The sequence below is a fragment of the Tinamus guttatus genome, unplaced genomic scaffold (genome assembly GCF_059628265.1).
Source record: "Tinamus guttatus ecotype Peru unplaced genomic scaffold, ASM5962826v1 Tinamus_guttatus_pri_ptg000038l, whole genome shotgun sequence".
Classification (NCBI taxonomy): Eukaryota; Metazoa; Chordata; class Aves; order Tinamiformes; family Tinamidae; genus Tinamus; species Tinamus guttatus.
This window is the reverse complement of record NW_028288572.1, coordinates 660,173-678,566: the sequence shown is the minus strand read 5'-3', so window position 1 is coordinate 678,566 and position 18,394 is coordinate 660,173. Positions and strand designations below refer to the sequence as shown.

Sequence of the window (18,394 nt, the reverse complement as noted above, 5' to 3'; positions counted from 1 at the left end):
AGTCAGGTCCTAGTATGGGAAGGGGGAGAAAAAATACAAAGCTTGTACCTTGGGGACTCAATTCATTGGCCACTAGCAAGTTTTGCAGTTGCAGAGCAACATGCTGATCTGTTCTTTGCAGATTATACGTGTTCCTTTTGATTTACATGGAAATGCAGCTACTGCTCAGCATTTTCTTATTTTTATTTACACAACAAGGTTTGCCCATTTAATTTTGCAGAGGCAAGCTTACACCACAGAGGGGAGTAAGATTCAGAACAAGATTCCTGCATTAAAACCGCGAAGAGGACAAAAACTTGAGACCTATCACAAGTTCTTCAGGTCTGGGGGACAATTCTGGCAAGCAGTTAGGAGCTTTCCACTCCTGTTTGGGGCCTCCTCTAAATCTCAGGCTATCCTATACCTTCTCAATTTGCAGAACCCCTTTTCAGTCACAAAATGCACCTGCAGCTCTCTGTTGTGCAATCTTTTTCTTTTCTCCCTTTGTCACCCCACTTTATTTAACCACATGAGAATTTTCTTTAATAAAGCAGATTAGAGTGTCTTTTTTTTTCTTCCCCAACACTTATATGACTTGATTTTGGCACCGAACACACCGAGAGCTCTTACTTCCATTCCTCGGGAGGGTGGGCCAGTTCAAACTTCTCTCTCACATTGGACACCCCCATGTCCAGGTGCAGCCAGTGAACCTCCTCAGACTGCAGGTGACTGAGCCGCAACCCGTAGCAGGCCACGTTTTTCACCTTGTGACTGTCCACAATCTTCTGAATTATGCCCTAAAACAGAGAAACACACACGTCTTATAAGCTGCCAAATGCAAAAGGTATTTAAAGGAGATTTTTTTAATATAGCTGTGGCATTCCTTATGCAAAATGCTAAGCAACAGAGCAGACACCACCTGCAAGAAGACTAGGCATGTTAAAGGAAGGCTTTATTTTCAGACAATCATTTACCACTTCTGAAGATTTGCCGGCGCACGCTCAAAGAGCTCATGTAAATACATCTCCCTGCACCTCATCGGAACTAATCCATGTAAAGCAAGGAACATTTGCCAAAATCTGAGCAGCAGATTTGTGGATTAAAGGGACATTATTTGTTTAAAAAAACAAGCAGCGTCATCCTCCTCCATTCAGTGATGGCACTACCACAACACCCTCGTCTTCCAGGGTCAGGAGAGGACTTCCTTCCATAGTCCTCATGGATACAAGGCCTCTGCTTGGAGCAGGATAGAAATAAAGAGCAAAGCACGAGATACTTGTGGAGACAGCATCACTTCCAAGCACTCGGGTAGCTCCTTCACCCACAATGAGATTTTCAGATGGCCGCTACCTACCAGGCGCACGAGTGGCACTTGAGACCTGGTGGCCAGGAGGAGCCCGGGGACAGGGACACCAGGATGAGCAGATACTGGAGCAGTTACCTAATCAGCCAGGTTAGATGCTCCTTAAAATTAAATATGATAAAAACAAGTAGTATGGGGTAAAGGTGGTCAAGTCCTTGAAACTGCATCCTGAACTCAAAGAGGATGAACTGACGCTTTATGTAAACCAAATATATGTGGTTTTTAAGATGGTCTGTGTGTTATTTTAAATCAGGAACACCTGTGAAATCACTCCACATACTTGAACCTGGAGCCAGAGTAACATGCTCCCAAGGTGACGCCCAGCCTTGTTTCCCCACTTAGTAGAAAGTCTCCTGCGCAGAAAAAGTCTTTGAGTAACATCTCCCATTTAGGGACGCTGCATTAATGCTTGTGAATATCTTCAAATACGTCAAATGACATTTATGCATTAGGTGTTACACTTCTGCTTCTCTTCATTTTAATGTCTTGCCAAACACCTGAAGCCTGCTGCAAGTTAAGACATAAAACTTCCTCAAAGCAAAGCTCCAGAATCACTTCACCAGAATTCAGGCTGTCCTAGGACAAGAGCGAGAGCAAAGGCCTCATCCTCTGATGCTACCAGAAGCTGCTCCAGCTTCCTCACTATTAAGTATTTACAGCAGGTATAGTTTTCTGGAAGGGTTTTTAACCTCCAGGACTCGTTGCCAAGTAATGAGAAACAGAAGAGAAACAGCAGGGAGTTGTGGCTGGAAGACGGTGGGGAAGAAGGTGGAGGCTACATTAATCTCAGTTTGAAAGTCGCAGCCGCGTTGCAAAGCTCTATTCTTTCAAAGCCAGAGCGCTTCCTCAGATCCAGGCCTACAGGTTAAATTCTACAGCAAGTGGTGGCTTGAAGTCCACATTGTGGATCTAGCTCCTACTTGCAGAAAAATGTCAAAGGGCTACTTAGAGCTCTTTAGAAAAACTAAACTGTTTTGCTTGCCTCTCTCATCCAAGATGAGAGGCCTGTGCATTACTGCCTCACAGTTCCATCATCTCAAACATATATTATCTCCATACATAGATATTAGAGGCTGAAATCTAGCCCCTGCATCGACAGCAAACTTGTATTGTCCCCCAAAATCACATCTGGCAGAGTTCTGACTCCTGCTAATGTTCACAGGCCCTTTTCACTGAATGTAGAAGAACTGTGTGTGACCAACCTCCTGCTCAAGTGCATTATCAGAAGGGTCTATTTTAAAAGAAAACACCAAAAGAGGAATTCTGCTGTCTAATTGACACTGACCTTCAAAGCTGGCACCAGATACACCAGCACAGTCCTACAATGTACAGAATTCTCCTTAATTCTTCAAGCAATTGGCTTACTTTAGGAGAAACCTAAATAAGGAGTATCTGAACCACTCAGCAGTGTCTGTTTGACTTTTGGCTGCCCAGAGGTGGGCTACGCAGGTGGAATCATTACTAGCATATGAGAATAAGCCTCTCCTGGACTGAAGATAGATTGGCACAGCATTAATTCTCTTTTGGCCACAAAGGTAGAAAATATGCTTGTTTATATGTAAGAGGAAACCAAGATGTCTGACTAGAAACACTTGTCTGACTAGGATCACAGAATGACAGAAGGGTTGAGGTTGGAAGGGAGCTCTAGAGATCATCTAGTCCAACCCCCCTGCTCCAGCAGGGACACCCAGAGCACGGGGCACAGGGTGGCATCCAGGCGGGTTTGGAAGATCTCCAGACAAGGAGACTCCACGACCTCTCTGGGCAGCCTGCTCCAGGGCTCTGTCACCCTCACAGGAAAGAAGTTCTTCCTCACATGGAAGAACTTCCTGGGTTTCAATTTGTACCCATTACCCTTTGTCCTGTCACTGGCCACCATCGAGAAGAGTTTGGTCCCATCCTCCCTACAATCACCCCTAAGGTACTTGTACATGTTGATCAGATCCATTCTGATCCCTGAAGAATTCGCTCTGGAATTTTATTCTCCTCTGGGAAGGGGATCCAGCATTGACATGGTCCTTGACTTCAGGAACTTCCTCAGCCCCATCGGGTTACATATATCTTCATCCTTAGTTAAGGATGAGTAATAAGTAAAAAGTCCTTTTTACTTCAGCTTCCTGAGTTCTCATTCTGTCTGCCTTAAAGACAAGGTTTGGGGTGGTACTGCGTAGAGGAGGGAGGAAAAGGCATCTTTGATGTGAGCAGGCTAGATGAGCCACAGACTAAGGACCTTTACCAAAGCCTTCTGTTCGTACCAAACAACGTGGTTTGAGATTTTGGGTTCTTACCACCACGCGCATCTTCGCTTCTCACAACTATTATTTAAGAATCACCAATCAGGTTTGATGGCTCTAAGTTTAGAGGAAGGTTCAGTGGATGCAAAGTGGGAACTTATGGAGCAGGGATGTGAACCATGGAGCACAGCAGCACCTCTGGTGTCAGCCACCTAGATGGGACTCTCACAAGGTTTTAAAATGCTTGATTTCTAAAGATAGTAATAGAAATTTGTTAAATATCAATGGTGCCTTTGTTTATCTATGAAATATGGTCGCTGTAATTCTGCATTGATCATATATATGTGTGTGTGTGTGTATATATATATATATAGATAGATTTTTTTTAATTGAGCATGTCCGTAGCATGACACCAAGGAAAAAAGAGGATAAAGAGAGTAAGTCAGCTCTCTGCAAACCAGAAATGTACTTCCAAGAACTGCAAAACTTTCCTGAACCCTTTGCAGAAGAGAAACTTCAACTTGCCAGCAGACAGCTTTCTCCAAAGTGCTCAATCCACCCAGAAAAAACAAGAGCTCCACAGCCAGGAAGATCTCACTGAAGCAAAGTCCAGCCAGGACATCAGCCGCTTCAAGACAAACAGCAAGGATCAGCATCTCCTTGTAGTCTCGCCACTGTGGGAGGATCCTACAAGAGGCCAGGTGCTGTTTTTTAGCAACAGTCAGGAGCCTCTTTATTAAAAGGCCTTTGCTTCAAGATCAGGGTTTTACGTGTGATGTGCGGCACTGAAGAGGGCAAAAGTCACTGCTTCCATTCTGCTTTTTGGAAATTACACAGGACCTTTAAATAAATATATATATGTATACTAGAGAGGGAAGGAAAGAGGAATAAAAAACACTAGTCCTTTTCTGAGGGCTTTGACAGCTAAATACAACCTTTCCATTGACAAAAGCAAACTTGACTTGGCTAAAAGTAACAGCTGTTAGGTTAAGCAAACATGAGAAATCAGGAAAGAAAAAAAATCTCATCCTTACTTTCCCTTGGTATAAGGACTTTCCACAGGTCCTTCGCTTTAAGAGCAGAAATACCTTTAATGGCCATAGGCCAGTCTGGAGGTTTCAGCCCAAGTCAGATTTCCTCTGCAAACTGGAAAGGTTCCTCAGCGGTGATCCCAGAAGCCGCATGCTAACCAGGGAGAAATCTTGAAAATAACTTTTTATTTCTTCCTTGCAGAGCTCTTTCAAAGACACCCCTGAATATGCTTGAAGAGCTCCCTGGAAACAAGTCCCAAACCAGCCCCCATATCCTTTCTGGATCTTAATTCAGAAGAAATGGAAGCTCTGCTGCAGACTGTCTCCTCCCCAAAACAGAGGGACGGTATCAGGCATTAAAACCCTAAAGGTTATTTTCATTTTAAATTATTCGGCTTGCTTTAACAGCAGTCATTTCAAAGGAATGTGGGCTTGTTCTCCAGTGACAGTTTACAGTTTCTAAAATAAATGTCAAGACATGGCAATACATCAGGGCTCGATCATTACTGCAAAGTACCTGCACATTTCAGCAGTCATTGTACCATTTTCTCAAAATTTTAAATATCCTTTTTTTTTAATTTCAAGGATAAAGTATAAGCATGACCCTCCCCAAAGATGCATTCTTCTGTTTTTTTAGGAAAGTGCAAAAAAACTGCTGCTTTTAGAAACAAATATCCAAATAAAAATTATAAAAGGGCTTATATGAAAACTAAAAATTAAGACAAGCCTCAAGCTTGTTGTCTGTTCTTTTGATTCGGGTTTTACAAAAATTCCAAGAAGTTTGTGCTTTAAACAACAGTACATAACTCTGCAAACTGAACTCAGCACTGAATTCCTTACAGGCAGAACAAGTTGCAGATGCTAAAAGCCCATAACCACAGGTATTTTTGAGTTGGAGAAACCAGAGATGTGACCTCTGCTTTTGAAGTTTTTTTGAAGTTTCTAGATATTTTGTTGGAAAGACCTGAACTTAGAGTACTATATAAGTAAGTCTTGCACATACTTTCTTGCAAGCAAGCCTAAAGACACACCAAGACTCACTATACCCAAAATTACATTTCTATATCAAATGCATCAATCACAGAGATTATATGAAAGCAATATAAAGACAGGAATCAAAGAGATTTTAAGTGACATTCAAAAATCCCTACTCCATGGAAAATAAATGTATATGTATTGACAACAATAATTCTGATTGCACTTCTACAACAATTTCTCCACTCTCCAAGATATCCCTAAACACACGTGAGCTTATTCAGGCTGACACGAAGCAGATTTTCTGAGAGTTCCAAATGAAAACCATTGAATTTCAAAAAATTTACTTAGAAATGCTGCTCATTCTATTCATGCACAGTGATGCTAGAAAATAAACAGCAGGAAGAGAAAACACGCAAGACTCCTTCACCTTTTTCATTAGTTTTCTCTTGCACAAAGGAAAATTAATAGTGGGTGGAAAGAAAGAACAGATCTCCTGAACTCTGACTACTCTCTCCTTTCAGCAGATCAGGATTAGGTCCTTAAAGTGCAGTCTGAAGTAGTGTACAGAGAATAGCAGTGATGAAAGGATAAGCAGACAGGAGACTACTGCAGGGAGAACCTTGCAATGAAAAAAGCAACTCCCACCAGCACCTCCCATCATGCAGGGTTCTGCTCTTGGGGGAAAGTTAAAAACAAACTGAGAAGTTTTTAAAAGATCAGGCATGTTGCAGGGAGCTCCTTCCTGCTTCGTTTCAGTTTATCTCAAAAAACAAAAAAGGTGTAGTAAGTGGTCAGCGAGGGCCTCAACTTTAGATTAGTTACCTAAAACTTCTACCTTAACTTCGCTCCTCAGAGCAGATACTGTGTTTTCATGCACTCATACATTTCCATGCATCTCTAAGACTATAGAGACTTTAAAAGATATTCTTAAAAGAAACTCAACCCTATTTTTTTGTGTGTAGATTAAGCAAACAGACCACACTACAGAAATAAAAGCAGGTGGGAACAGGGTCTGCAGTAACAACAGTGCCATTTCTCCACACTGCCGTGGGGCACAAAACCCATTTTTTTTCTTTAAAACAGCGAGTGGAGGGTTATGTGCATGAAAAAAAATATTTAGCCTAAAAATGACAAAAGCCAGATTTAGGAGAAGGCTAAAACCAGACTTACTCGGACATCAGTAGCATCTCCGTGCCGGATAATGCTGGCCCACGTCGTTGGTTCACTGCTGTTTTCGAAGTAGTGAAAGACCTTTAAGACTCGTTCCATGGTCCCCGGGGAACGCTCCATCCCACTGCTGAGATGCGTCTTTGCACTCGAACTCGGTGTGTGATTCAAGTTGGGATCGAGGTAAGCTGCTGCCATCGTTTTGCTAGATGCTAGGTATCTGTCATATTCTAGGAAAGAGAAAATAAAATAAATGTATATCTAAATCTTGTGCTGTTTCATATAAAATATTTATTTGCCATCCTAAGAGGCTCACTTTTTAAGTGATAGTTTATTGATTTTTTAGCCCCCTGCCATGTACATGCATCCAAAAAATTAACACCGTTACCACCAGAGAAATTGCAAGTGTCTTTTTCAACAACTCATCTCTATTCAAATGACGCGACGTCACTTCTCAGACAAGATTTCCTTCTCTATTTTCTTAATGTCTTAACACTTTCCCAAAGCCTTTGAGACCCAGAGCTGCTCATGCTAACAGGCTACTCGTGCATGCTCAAGGTTCACTTAGACTCAAATAGTTAACTGCCTTCCAGTTTTAGCAGGAGTTTGCATCCCAGAAGCTCTTCTAGCCCCTCCTCGAAAAACCCAACAAGGATCAACACATGGAAATCCTGACAGGGCAATCGCCAAATGGAAGGTTTTGCACCAAAATGCTGCAGGTCAACACTAGGCTCTCCTGGCTAAGCGGAGGACACTCGCAAATCACTCATTTGGGCCTGTTGTGAACACTGTCTATCCAGAGTGGTGCAGACATTCATTCTTCCATCGAACACTAATGAAGAACCACGAAGGACAATATTGAGTCTCCTTCTCTGCAGATCTTCAAAACCCGCCTGGATGCCACCCTGAGCCACGTGCTCTACATGTCCCTCCTGGAGCAGAGGGGGTGGACTAGATGATCTCTGGAGGTCCCTTCCAACCTCAACCATTCTGTGATCTTCCCCCTCTGCTCAGCTCTGGTGAGGCCGCATGTGCAGTGCTGGGTTCCCCAGTACAAAAGAGACAAGGAACAACTGCAGAGAGCCCAGCAAAGGACTACTAAAATGATGAAGGACTGGAGCATCTCTCATGTGAAAGGCTGAGAGCTTGGCCTGTTTAGTCTGAAGGAGAGGGATGACAGGACAAGAGGCAACGGCCACCCACAGAAACACAGGAAGCTCCGTCTGAATTTGAGGAAAACTTTTTTGACTGGGAGGGTGACAGAGCCCTGCAACAGGCTGCCCAGAAACAACGAAGTCTCTTTGGAGATACCAAAGAGCCACCCGGACACAACCCTGGGAAACATGTTCTAGGTGTCCCTGCTCAAGCAGGGCGGCTGGACTTGGTCTCCAGACGTTCCTGCCAACCACAACCATCCTGTGATTCTCCCAAATACTCTCCCAGCATCTTCTCCTTGGGGAACCTGCCTGCTACCTTCTTCATAACCCTTGACTGCCTCTGGGACCAAAAAGTCAATAAGCTATTACGGCTTTTGCACCTAGTTTTATTTTCTCCTTTCTTACTAGTGACTGGCTTAACACTTTCAAGCCCATCTTATACTCAGCTTAAAACCTCTCCTTCTATCCACACTACATCAATGGATAGAGATCAACATTTTATTACGACAACCTTCACCCCTTTGAAAGAGCAAATGGAAAAAAGATGAGACACCAATTGCTATGGACAGTCGTCCTCTTAACCAGCATAACCCAGGCAAAAAGCTAATGCAGAGCTAGTTTTTGCATAGAAAAGCTTCATGTTGATCCCATTGAGGAAAAAATCTGGGATGAAGCATCAGCTGGACATGACCAGGTAGAAGGTACTGTCCATTTTCAATTTTGAAAATGGCTGAGCACCAAAGATATCAGAGTACAGAGCTGCTTAAAATATTTTCTAATTTAAACTTATAAATGCAGTTTTTCTTCAGGGTTTGATCAACTTTGGATTCTATGCAGAGTCCTGCACCTGGGGAGAAATAACCCCAGATACCAGTACAGGCTGGGGACTGACCTTCTGGAGAGCAGCTCTGCAGAGAAAGACCTGGGCGTCATGGTGGACGACAAGTTGACCATGAGGCAGCAGTGTGCCCTCGTGGCCAAGAAGGCCAATGGGATCCTGGGGTGCATTAAGAAGAGCGTCTCCAGCAGGTCGAGGGAGGTGATCCTGCCCCTCTACTCAGCCCTGGTGAGGCCACATCTGGAGTATCGTGTCCAGTTCTGGGCTCCACAGTGCAAGAGGGAGGTGGAGCTGCTGGAGAGAGTCCAGCACAGGGCCACCAGGATGATCAGGGGCCTGGAACATCTGCCCTACGAGGAGAGGCTGAGGGAGCTGGGCCTGGTCAGCCTGGAGAAGAGAAGGCTGAGAGGGGATCTAATCAGTGTCTATAAGTACCTCAGGGGAGGCAGTGAGGAGGATGGTGCTGGCCTCTTTTCAGTAGTGGCCACCAACAGAACTAGAGGAAATGTCCACAAACTGAAACACCCGAAGTTCCACAGGAACTTAAGGAAAAAATTCTTAACAGTGAGGGTGACAGAGCACTGGAACAGGCTGCTCAGAGAGGTTGTGGAGTCTCCTTGGACACAGTCCTGCACCATGTGCAAGGTAGGCATAGTTAACGACTTTTATGAAATCGGCCCGGTTATTTTAAGTGATATAAAAAGGTAAGATTATGCTGCTTATTTGAGCTCTTCTAAATTCAAACCAGATGGGTTTGTAATGCTGTCACTGCAGATCTTATTTTAATAGAGCAGATTTAGTTTTCTTGGTATTAAAACGGAGGAACAGGATGCTAATAGGGAGCAGAAACAACTTCAAGTGCATATGGGCACTTAATTCTGCAAGGAGAATTAATTCTGGTGTATTTTACTGGATATTGCTGTGCTTAAAGAACACAAGGATGTTGAGAGTGATGGGCTAATATCAAGTCTGGCCCAAATTGTTTGTATGTGAGGCCAACAACCCCTTTGAGCAAATTCTACTGCTCCCAAATCCTCAAACCTGATAAAATACACCTTTATTTCTCAGTATTGCTAGGCTGGAGGGCTGGGGAGAGGAATGGGGAAACAAAACATGCAGGGCTCTTGGCTCTCTGATATTTAGTGGCTCTGTTAACATATCGCAGGTGTTGTCAAACCAATGATGTAAATCATTATTCAGACAATTTACAAGGTCAAAGGGTACTTTAAGCTTTGCTTGTTTTTAGTGGAAACACTGTACTTAGCTTCTCAAATTAAACACAAGAAAGCACCTCTCACTGTTCTCCCTGTTCCTTTTTCTTCTTTATTTTTTCTAAGACACAATTTCTTTTTTTTTTTTTTTTGTTCCCATTTTCTTTATTCAGGCACGAGTTGCACTGGGAAAGTATTATAAAACTGGTTATCTGTATTTCTTATGAGCACTGCATATTCCCCATGTTCTGTAGACACCTCAGGAACAAAGTCAAGTTTATGACTTTTCACCTAGTAGAAACGATCCAAGTTTGGGCTTACATTTCCTCACCAGCTCCCAGCGCTCTGAAACTCAATTGCTTCCAGTAAAGAGACACTCAAAGAATATCATACAAGACATTTAAATCAATTAATTTTTAAAAAATGTTTAATAAACTTGTAATAGAGTTATCCTAATCTCCTAAGGGAAATCTTTCCAGTGCCAATAACATCCTCAGTACAAACAAAAAGGAAGAAAAGCCCTCGCTCTAGGAGTGGCAGATGGCCAACAAGAAGGTGTTAACAGGTTCCTGCAACACTGAACCGGGCTGCAATTACTCACATGGCAAATCCACATTGCCTCCTGTAGACATTGTGAAGTCTTCTAATATACGTTACTTAATCTCCATATCCTGATTCCCATCTCAGGCCCAAAGATATGGATGTCTAGGAGATAAAGTCCCCACTAAGTCTTGTTTTCACAGAACAACCTCCTAATTCCTTCAGAATTAGGGAGATGATTCCTTCTGTAAAACATCCAGAACTACCTTTCACGCAAAGACAACCAGCCCTCATACTTATTTCTTTCCCTGCTCCAAGCGTAAAAATTCTACCCTACTTAAACACTGAAGCACTTTCATATTTCTAAAATACTTGAAGTTATTAAAAGCAACAACCCCGTTTGGGTTTCCTGCAGCTTCAGTAAACAAATAAGACCTTCTAAGTTACCTTCCCTTCCTAACTTTGATTGCAATAAAACACCGAGAGATATCATTAAATTTATTTCTCAGACTGTTTTCTCAGCAAGTACTGGAAAAGAAGCACGCTAGGTGATTTCATTTATTTTTGGTAATCATTTCTCTCCAGGCTCAAGGACGGTTTGTGAGCAAGAAGCAAAGCACAGGTGGCAGCTGGCCTGCCTGCACGAAGAAGGAGCTCCTGATTTAGCTCAAAAATACAAGGGAAATAAATGTGTGCTACTAATGGGGCAAGGGACCTGGAATAGACTGTGGTATTCAATGCCTTCCTCATGTCAATCTTCATGGATAAGATCTGCCTTCAGAAGAAGGCAGCCTTCTTCATCCTCAGAGTTGCCCAGTGAAAGGACAGAGTAACGAGCACAAACTGGGATCCAGGAAATTCCTTTTAGAGATAAAATTAAACATTTTTACTGTACAGTGGTCAGACCATGAAACAGGTTGCCCACAGAGGCTGTGGCATCCGCATCCTTGGAGTTATTTCCAACTGCACTCGCTTCTCAGTAACCTGCTCTAGTTGACACTGTTTTGAGGGGTCAACTCTAGATGAACTGATGACCTAAACAACCTAAACAGGGCCCTTCCAACCTCTGCTATTCTGCGAGATGGTGATTCAGATTGTAAATTAAGAATTTCACGCACACATTAAAATCCCTAAGGAGTTATCCATAATGTGTCTCACGTCAGCCAATAAGCAGCCGAGAGCTCATTCCGTTTTCACAGTTGTTACTAAATCCTCCTGCAGCTCCCCATGCAAATATTAACTTCTCTATCTCAGCCTCACAGAGAGTATAGATGGTAGGTACAATTTTAAACTATTTTCTTCATAAATCTTGTATTTCATACAGTCTGTATAGAGTTTTGCACATTGCTGACTCTTTTGGTACAGCGCCGCCTGAAATGAATTAAAAAATAAAATCACAAGATTTAGTCCCTAGGCTGGACAGATGACTCCCTAAAAATCCTTCATAGTGGCACTTACAAAAATATCTTTCTTCTAAGAAAACATTGTTCTCTAGGAAAACAAGGCACATGCAACCACATGCTGTGTACTGCTGCACACAGGGAGAGCCTGGTTACGGCAACAGTCCCATTTCCAAATCCTGCAGAATATGCCCCTGACCCAGGGCTAGAACAGATAACCTACAGCAAAGGCAACAAAGAAATTGCCACATATTTTCTCTTCCCTTCTACCTGTCCAACCGCTTCGTGGTCGCCCTTCCTTCCTTACCCGAAGCTTTGGTATGCGCATGAACTGGAGTCAGTAACATTTATCAAGTCATCTAGGGCAAAGAATAAAACAGCCTGGCAGGGTCCATCAACATCACTTAAATAATAATTTCTCAGTATCTACTTTAAGCCAAATGGGCATATCGGATATTTTGCTGTATTGATATAAACTGGAGGAACGATCGTTCTGGCTACCGACAGCTTTCCTAACCATTTTGCTTGGAGAATATTGCCTAACTACGGGTACTAACTCGGTGCAGTTCAAAGCACGGATTTAATATCTATCTTTCCTCGCACCCAGTTCAGTTTCAGAACGCACACTAGAAAGCCCATGGGAAAAGATAATACAAAGCAAAGGCAACATAAGTTTAGTAATGCAAGCTACAAACATGGGAAAAGTTTATTTCAGTTGTATAAATGTTTTGGGAGAATAAACGTTTGCAGGAGTTTTAAAGAGGAATCCAGGGAAAATATCCACAACACCCACACAACCAAGAAACAGGGCAATCTGAGGCCTGTTAAACTCAAGGCAAAGCAAATAAATAAATAAAATGTATATATCACCTGAATTCTCATATATAATTACATTTCATGTTTCATATTTACTTTTCATATAGAACTGCTGCTCAGGTAGGGTTATCTTAAGGTCTTGACAGTCACTTTTGTTAAGTGCTACCAAAGGATGAGCTACAGGGAAGCACTGACTCCTTGGAACAAAAGGTAAGGAAATTTTAGGGAGCAGTGACAACTGCCCCATCTATTCTGTACTGTACAGCAGTAACTCAAACTAATGATCATATCTTGTAAAAACTCTTAATTGTGCAATATTAAAAAGTCTCCACTCTTTTCCTGCACATGGCCTAACTCACAAGATGAAGTCCTGACATCTCTCAAACACTCAGTTTTCAGCCCAATTTTAGCCCATTGCTGCTGGCTCAGTAACTCCCACTGGAGTTGGCACCAATTTCTATTTTAAATACAAAAGAAAAGAAAAACTAACGATGAAGAAATACCAATTGTGTTGGGAATACAAGGAAACTAGTGTCTAAATAGGTTTTAATTAGCATGAGCTATCCAGCTAGATACTTGCTTCGTTCTTCAATACTGCTCTGAATCTTCACTTGGGCCACTTGGTACCACTGAAACCCCAAGTAAACTTCCCCCTATTTCTTCTACTGCTCGAACTTCTCCAAGAAGTTACGGAGTTGCACAAGCACATGTAGCTGTCATAGTGCAGCTTTCTGAAATATGCACCAAAATGAGCAGTAAAAAAATCTGTATTTGGGGAAAGAAAACAGTTAAAAACAGATTTTGACAATTTCAAAGCAGCATCCCTGTTGGCAGCAGCCCTACCTATGAACCTCACAAAACAAGAAGATAACCAACATAGTAAACTTGTTATTTTTACTTTTATTTGCACACACTGAATTAAGCTTTATGAATGCCATACATATCATAGGACCTTCTAAACAGCTTTAGAAGCAGTACACAGAAGCACGGAGTGATTTCTATCTTTCTAGAGTACTAAAAGCAAAGAGTTTACTCAGGTTAGTGAAAAGCAGGTGATCTTCTTGCAGATCAAGAAGTAGAAAGGCCTGAATTAGAAGACATTCAGGAGAGAGCACTGGTCTGGCTATGCATTATCACAGCTTTACCTAGTAGTGTTCTGATATATGTTTGACTTTAATCCTGCCTTTCCTAACTTTACATTATTCTTTGATAGCATCACCCTGAACCTTGTGTTTTGAATCATCTGACTGCACAGGCTCTCAGTCCTGCTTCACTTCAAAACAATTTTAACTGCCTTGGTGTTCCCCATAGCTATTTTTCAGGCAAACAAACCCATCAGATAAGAGGCATTTTAAAGCCCCTGCAAAAGGAGCACTGCATGGACATGATGTCTGTCACATTGCGCTGCTGACAATGGCTTATTACAAACTCAATGACCTGCAAAAAGTTGTACTTAAGCCTATTCTGGTTCAAGGGTTTTCCAAAGCCAGTAATTAGAGTTTCTGTTATACAGATAAAACAGAAGCACAAAGTGATTCTTATTCAAGTGACTGAACGGTAGTTTAGTGGACTGCAAGGATAATCCTTCTTCTAAATTCTGGCTTTTGGAGAGGATGCTCTGTATCTGCATACAAAATCATCAGGAATTTGCTCAGGGAATTAGGCATGTTCTGCATGTCTGCTCCTGATCATGTGGAACAGAGGACCTTCCTTTGAAGCCCCCTTACAACTAAAGCCCCTGGTTGCTGTAGAGCTTCACGGGGAACCCAAACACCAGCCACACCAGCCTCCAGTGAGGTGTCCTTTTTCCAAAGTTTTCATCTGGGAAAATAACAGAATGAGTCCAATTAGTCTAAAACAGGCCCTCTTTAGGTGTCTGGAAGGAGTTCGTCATGTGAGGATGGCATAAGATACCTGGTAGGGAATTAAAATCTTGGTTCTTAGCACACACTGAACCACAAGGCATCCTGAAGACTTCAAGCAAGCAGGTTCTACCACCTTCCTGACTTTATTACATCATTATTGTAATATACTTGAAGGTATGTAGGCAATAAAAAAAGAACCAGATCATGACAAAGCTGTTGCTTGACAGTGCATTTTTATTCCAGTTAGTTTTCCCTCTGGAAACCATAAATCACTTCACCGGCATGCCATGGTGATGAACTACAGCACTTGCACACAACAGGCAATAATAAATTTAGTTGGCATCACATAAGCAAGATGCTTCCACAAGTCAACATGATACGTACCCTACGGATCCTTTCTTCCTTCAATCCCTATTGGACTGAATCCCTATCTCAAGTTAGGGTCTCCCCACTCGCTGCCGTAAGAGGTGTTCTGCAATGTTCTTGTTATTTAGTTGTTAATAAATAAAGCTTTTTCCATAAAGGTGTTTTCCAGCTTGGATGTAGCCTGAGAAAGCAACAGTGAAGTCTGGCTTCAGCTGGGCTACCACTAAACCCCTTCAGCTCCCAAATGATTGGATGTAAGAGCTTCCAGGTTGTTGTTACCAAACATCCCTTAGAGAGGAGAAAAAAAAAAAAAAAAAAAAAAAGCACTAATTTCAGAGTACATTTATCCTACTGAAAGCAAGGAAGAGAACCTCCTTGAAAGAGGCATTTTTCCTTACACTTTTAAACTATTTTTAACTTGCTTACACCCCATAAAATTGGCCTACCAACAGGGAAATCCAAAGCACTACCCCCTTCTCCTTTGAACTCCACAAGTCCATAGGAAATCTGTGCATTAAAATTCTGCAATGCTCAACAGCAGACCACAGCGCTCTGCAAAAGAGCCAGCATCCTCCCTTGGAAAAGTCCCAAAGAGCAGAGCTCTGACAGCTTTCTTGTATGGGCATTTCCCCCCCGCCTTCCCCAAAAAACCCACCTCGCATCTACAAATGCGTCGTAAAATCCACACTGCCTGTTTGTTTGCCAAAGGAAGCTCACATGGTCCCTAGCAAACCGAGGTGCCAAAGCGCTCGGTATCACCTTCCTCCTGCTCCACTTCCCTCCTGCGCTCGGCTCCCAGTGCTTCTCAAACACCTCCTGGAGCAGCTTTTACTTAAAACAGAAGAAAAACTGTCCTGGCTTCTTCTTTCCTCCCCCCACCCAGTTTCTCTTTGTTTCTGTTGTGCCAATAAGTGAAGGGCTTCTGGAGGCAGCACAAGGTCAACAGCCGACGCAGCCAGCCAGAGGCTTCCTGACCTTGGCAGCCCCTGCCAGACATGCCAGATCCCCCTCTCACTGCCCCAGCAACTCCGAGCCTTGGATGTCAACTGTAAAAGCATCTTACAGAACACGCTATGCCTAAGGCCTCAGACTTGCATTAATTGCTTGTCGTTAATCCGAGCATGTTCTCGTGATTCCTGGTAGCGGAGCAATGGAAGCGATAAGTTCTGGACACCAGGTGCTTCTGAGTTTGCAACATCTGCAGATTGGCCAGGGAGGTGGCTGAGGCCCCAGAGAGCTCCTGGGACACGAATAACTCTGCAAAATACAACCTGATGCTACACGTGGCATCCAGGGGGTTATAATTTATCATTTACTTTTCATTTTATGAAATGAGGCAGCTTACGCAGACAAGGGGAAATCTAATGCACATATTCCCAAATCTATTGGATTTGTGCAACCCTGAAAATGTTAATATTAAGAATTGATGCATCTCCTGACTTTTGGTTAAGATTAGATGCTGTGGAGGCTCAAAGCCTTGAAGGTACAGTTTGAAAGGAAAAAAAGTTGCCTGAAAACCTAGATTTCCTCAAAGTGACAGTAATTTGCCCTTGCTTAGGAGCAAAGTGTTTGCCATCAGGGCAGGCAGTTCTGATGCCAACAGCTTAAACAACTCAGAAGTGCAAATATAGGAAACTTCTGGGAACAGGGCTAGATCAAATAAGGTTTGTATCTGATAAAGGCTCAAATTACAGGGTGATAGACACCAACAGTTTGTATTAAAAATTAACAGAGGGTCTGATATTTGGCTGCACTGCGATAGAATCTACAGCTCTCTTGCTAAGCGCCAAAATTTAACAGCTGGTGCTCCAAAATATTACGTCAGTTTTTCAGTAAAAATATGCCCCCAGCCAACACACTTTCACTTTAAAACTATATATTTAGAAGGTTTTTAAGAAAAAAGGGTAGATTCTGATGAAGTGTAACAGCAATTGCTCATGTAGATGCCAGTTTAAAAAACAAGTTCTTTCCTGACTCATGCTATTCTCGTGTAGAAATGTCTTTCATAATTGCAGTTAGACAGAAATAAATAACATTTACAGCAAGAATTTCAGCTGCACAAACTGCATCTTTTCTATACTTTGCAGCAAAAATGAAATACACATGAATAGGATGTTATAGCAGGGAAAAAAGTCCTTTGGGAATTGATGCCCACATGGTTCTTCCCTACAAAAAAACAGCAGCAGAGTCTATCCCCATTTACTCCATTTATTTTAACCATCCCCGACCATGTTCTTGCTAGAGATCAGACACCTCTATTTCTTCCAAGAATTTGTCATTTGGGGTCAAGTTCCTACCTTATAGCCCAGAGCTGCTTCACTGAAGATGCTGCCAATCAATGCTCAGTATCTGCAAACTAATCGAATACAGATCACCAAGAGCTCAAAAACTTCGGAGATTAAGGTAAAGAGGAAAAAAAGATTGTTTCCAGTCTCTGAAGCTATTTCTAGGGGAAAACAAAACAACATATTCCTCATATCCATCTTCCCTTATAGATTTAAGTTATTTTAACAGCATCTAAAAAGATGGGGTTTAGAAAGCCTCTCTCCCCCTTCCTGCTTCAAATTCTTTCATTTTGCATCATCTGCAAAATATCTGATATAAAAAGTCTGAAGTTAACTTAAAGAAAAATGAGGATAAATATCCATTAAAACCATCAAACACTTTACTCCTCATTTTCTAGGAGAAAAGAGGTATTTTTGGAGTTGGCTGTTTTCTCACACAGTTTAATTAAAAAAGGGAGGGAGGATTCATGCCGCTGCATGAATTCCAGCTCTAATTTACAGCTCTACTTTGCTGTTCCTTTTGCATTAGAAGGTGTAAGAAGCAGAAGCTGTATTTATAGCAACTAGGGCATTTGGGGGATCAGCTTTGTCCACTCTTCCAGTACATCTAGTAGAGATCCAAGTTCCTTGTTTCTTTTAAAACAATAAAATTAAGCTTAAGGAGACATAAGAAAACAGTGCACAGCAACAGGGCAAACATCATCCCTGCAGCCCAAAAGGAGAGGAGAAAATGGAAAGAACATGAGGAAGGAGAAGCCAGAAATAATATTTCAAGCAAAGACTCAGTGGTAGTCTGCACTATGCGACCAATTTCTATGGAAACACAGGTCATCATTCCCAAATCTCTGCATCCCCAGCATTCAGGAGCCACCCTTGACTTTCAGTCTGGCTTTAATGGTGCAAAACAATGAGTGTCTGCCCAATTCCTGGAGGACAGCAGACCAAAGCACATAAATATATTTATAAAATGCTGATAAGAGCTGGAACGTGTCCAGCCAACACGAATGAGGTGCTCAGCACCTGCGGGGTCTTGGCTCTACAACCGCACTAGCAAACCGCCCGCGCTGTCGCAAAGGGCGCGTTTTACAACCATCTTTTTCCCTTGCTTTAGTGAGGGGATAACAGCTCAACCTTGCTCCACAGCCTGCCCTGGGAAATAGCTTT

At 42.4% G+C, this 18,394-nt stretch overlaps 1 protein-coding gene across 5 annotated transcripts in view; it reads right to left on the bottom strand.

The window, feature by feature from the left end:
- PTK2 (protein tyrosine kinase 2) overlaps positions 1 to 18,394 on the bottom strand; it is a 95,353-nt gene that overhangs the window by 70,505 nt on the left and 6,454 nt on the right. For 4 of the 5 annotated variants that reach the window (XM_088534864.1, XM_088534853.1, XM_088534870.1 and 1 more), the window contains exons 2-3: positions 6,756 to 6,982; positions 610 to 776 (exon numbers count right to left, since the gene is read on the bottom strand). In XM_088534864.1, coding sequence (XP_088390990.1) covers positions 610 to 776; positions 6,756 to 6,982 — 394 coding nt within the window. Of the gene's footprint in view, positions 1 to 605; positions 777 to 6,755; positions 6,983 to 18,394 lie in introns of those variants that run through there. The other variant, XM_088534843.1, reaches the window with a different exon arrangement.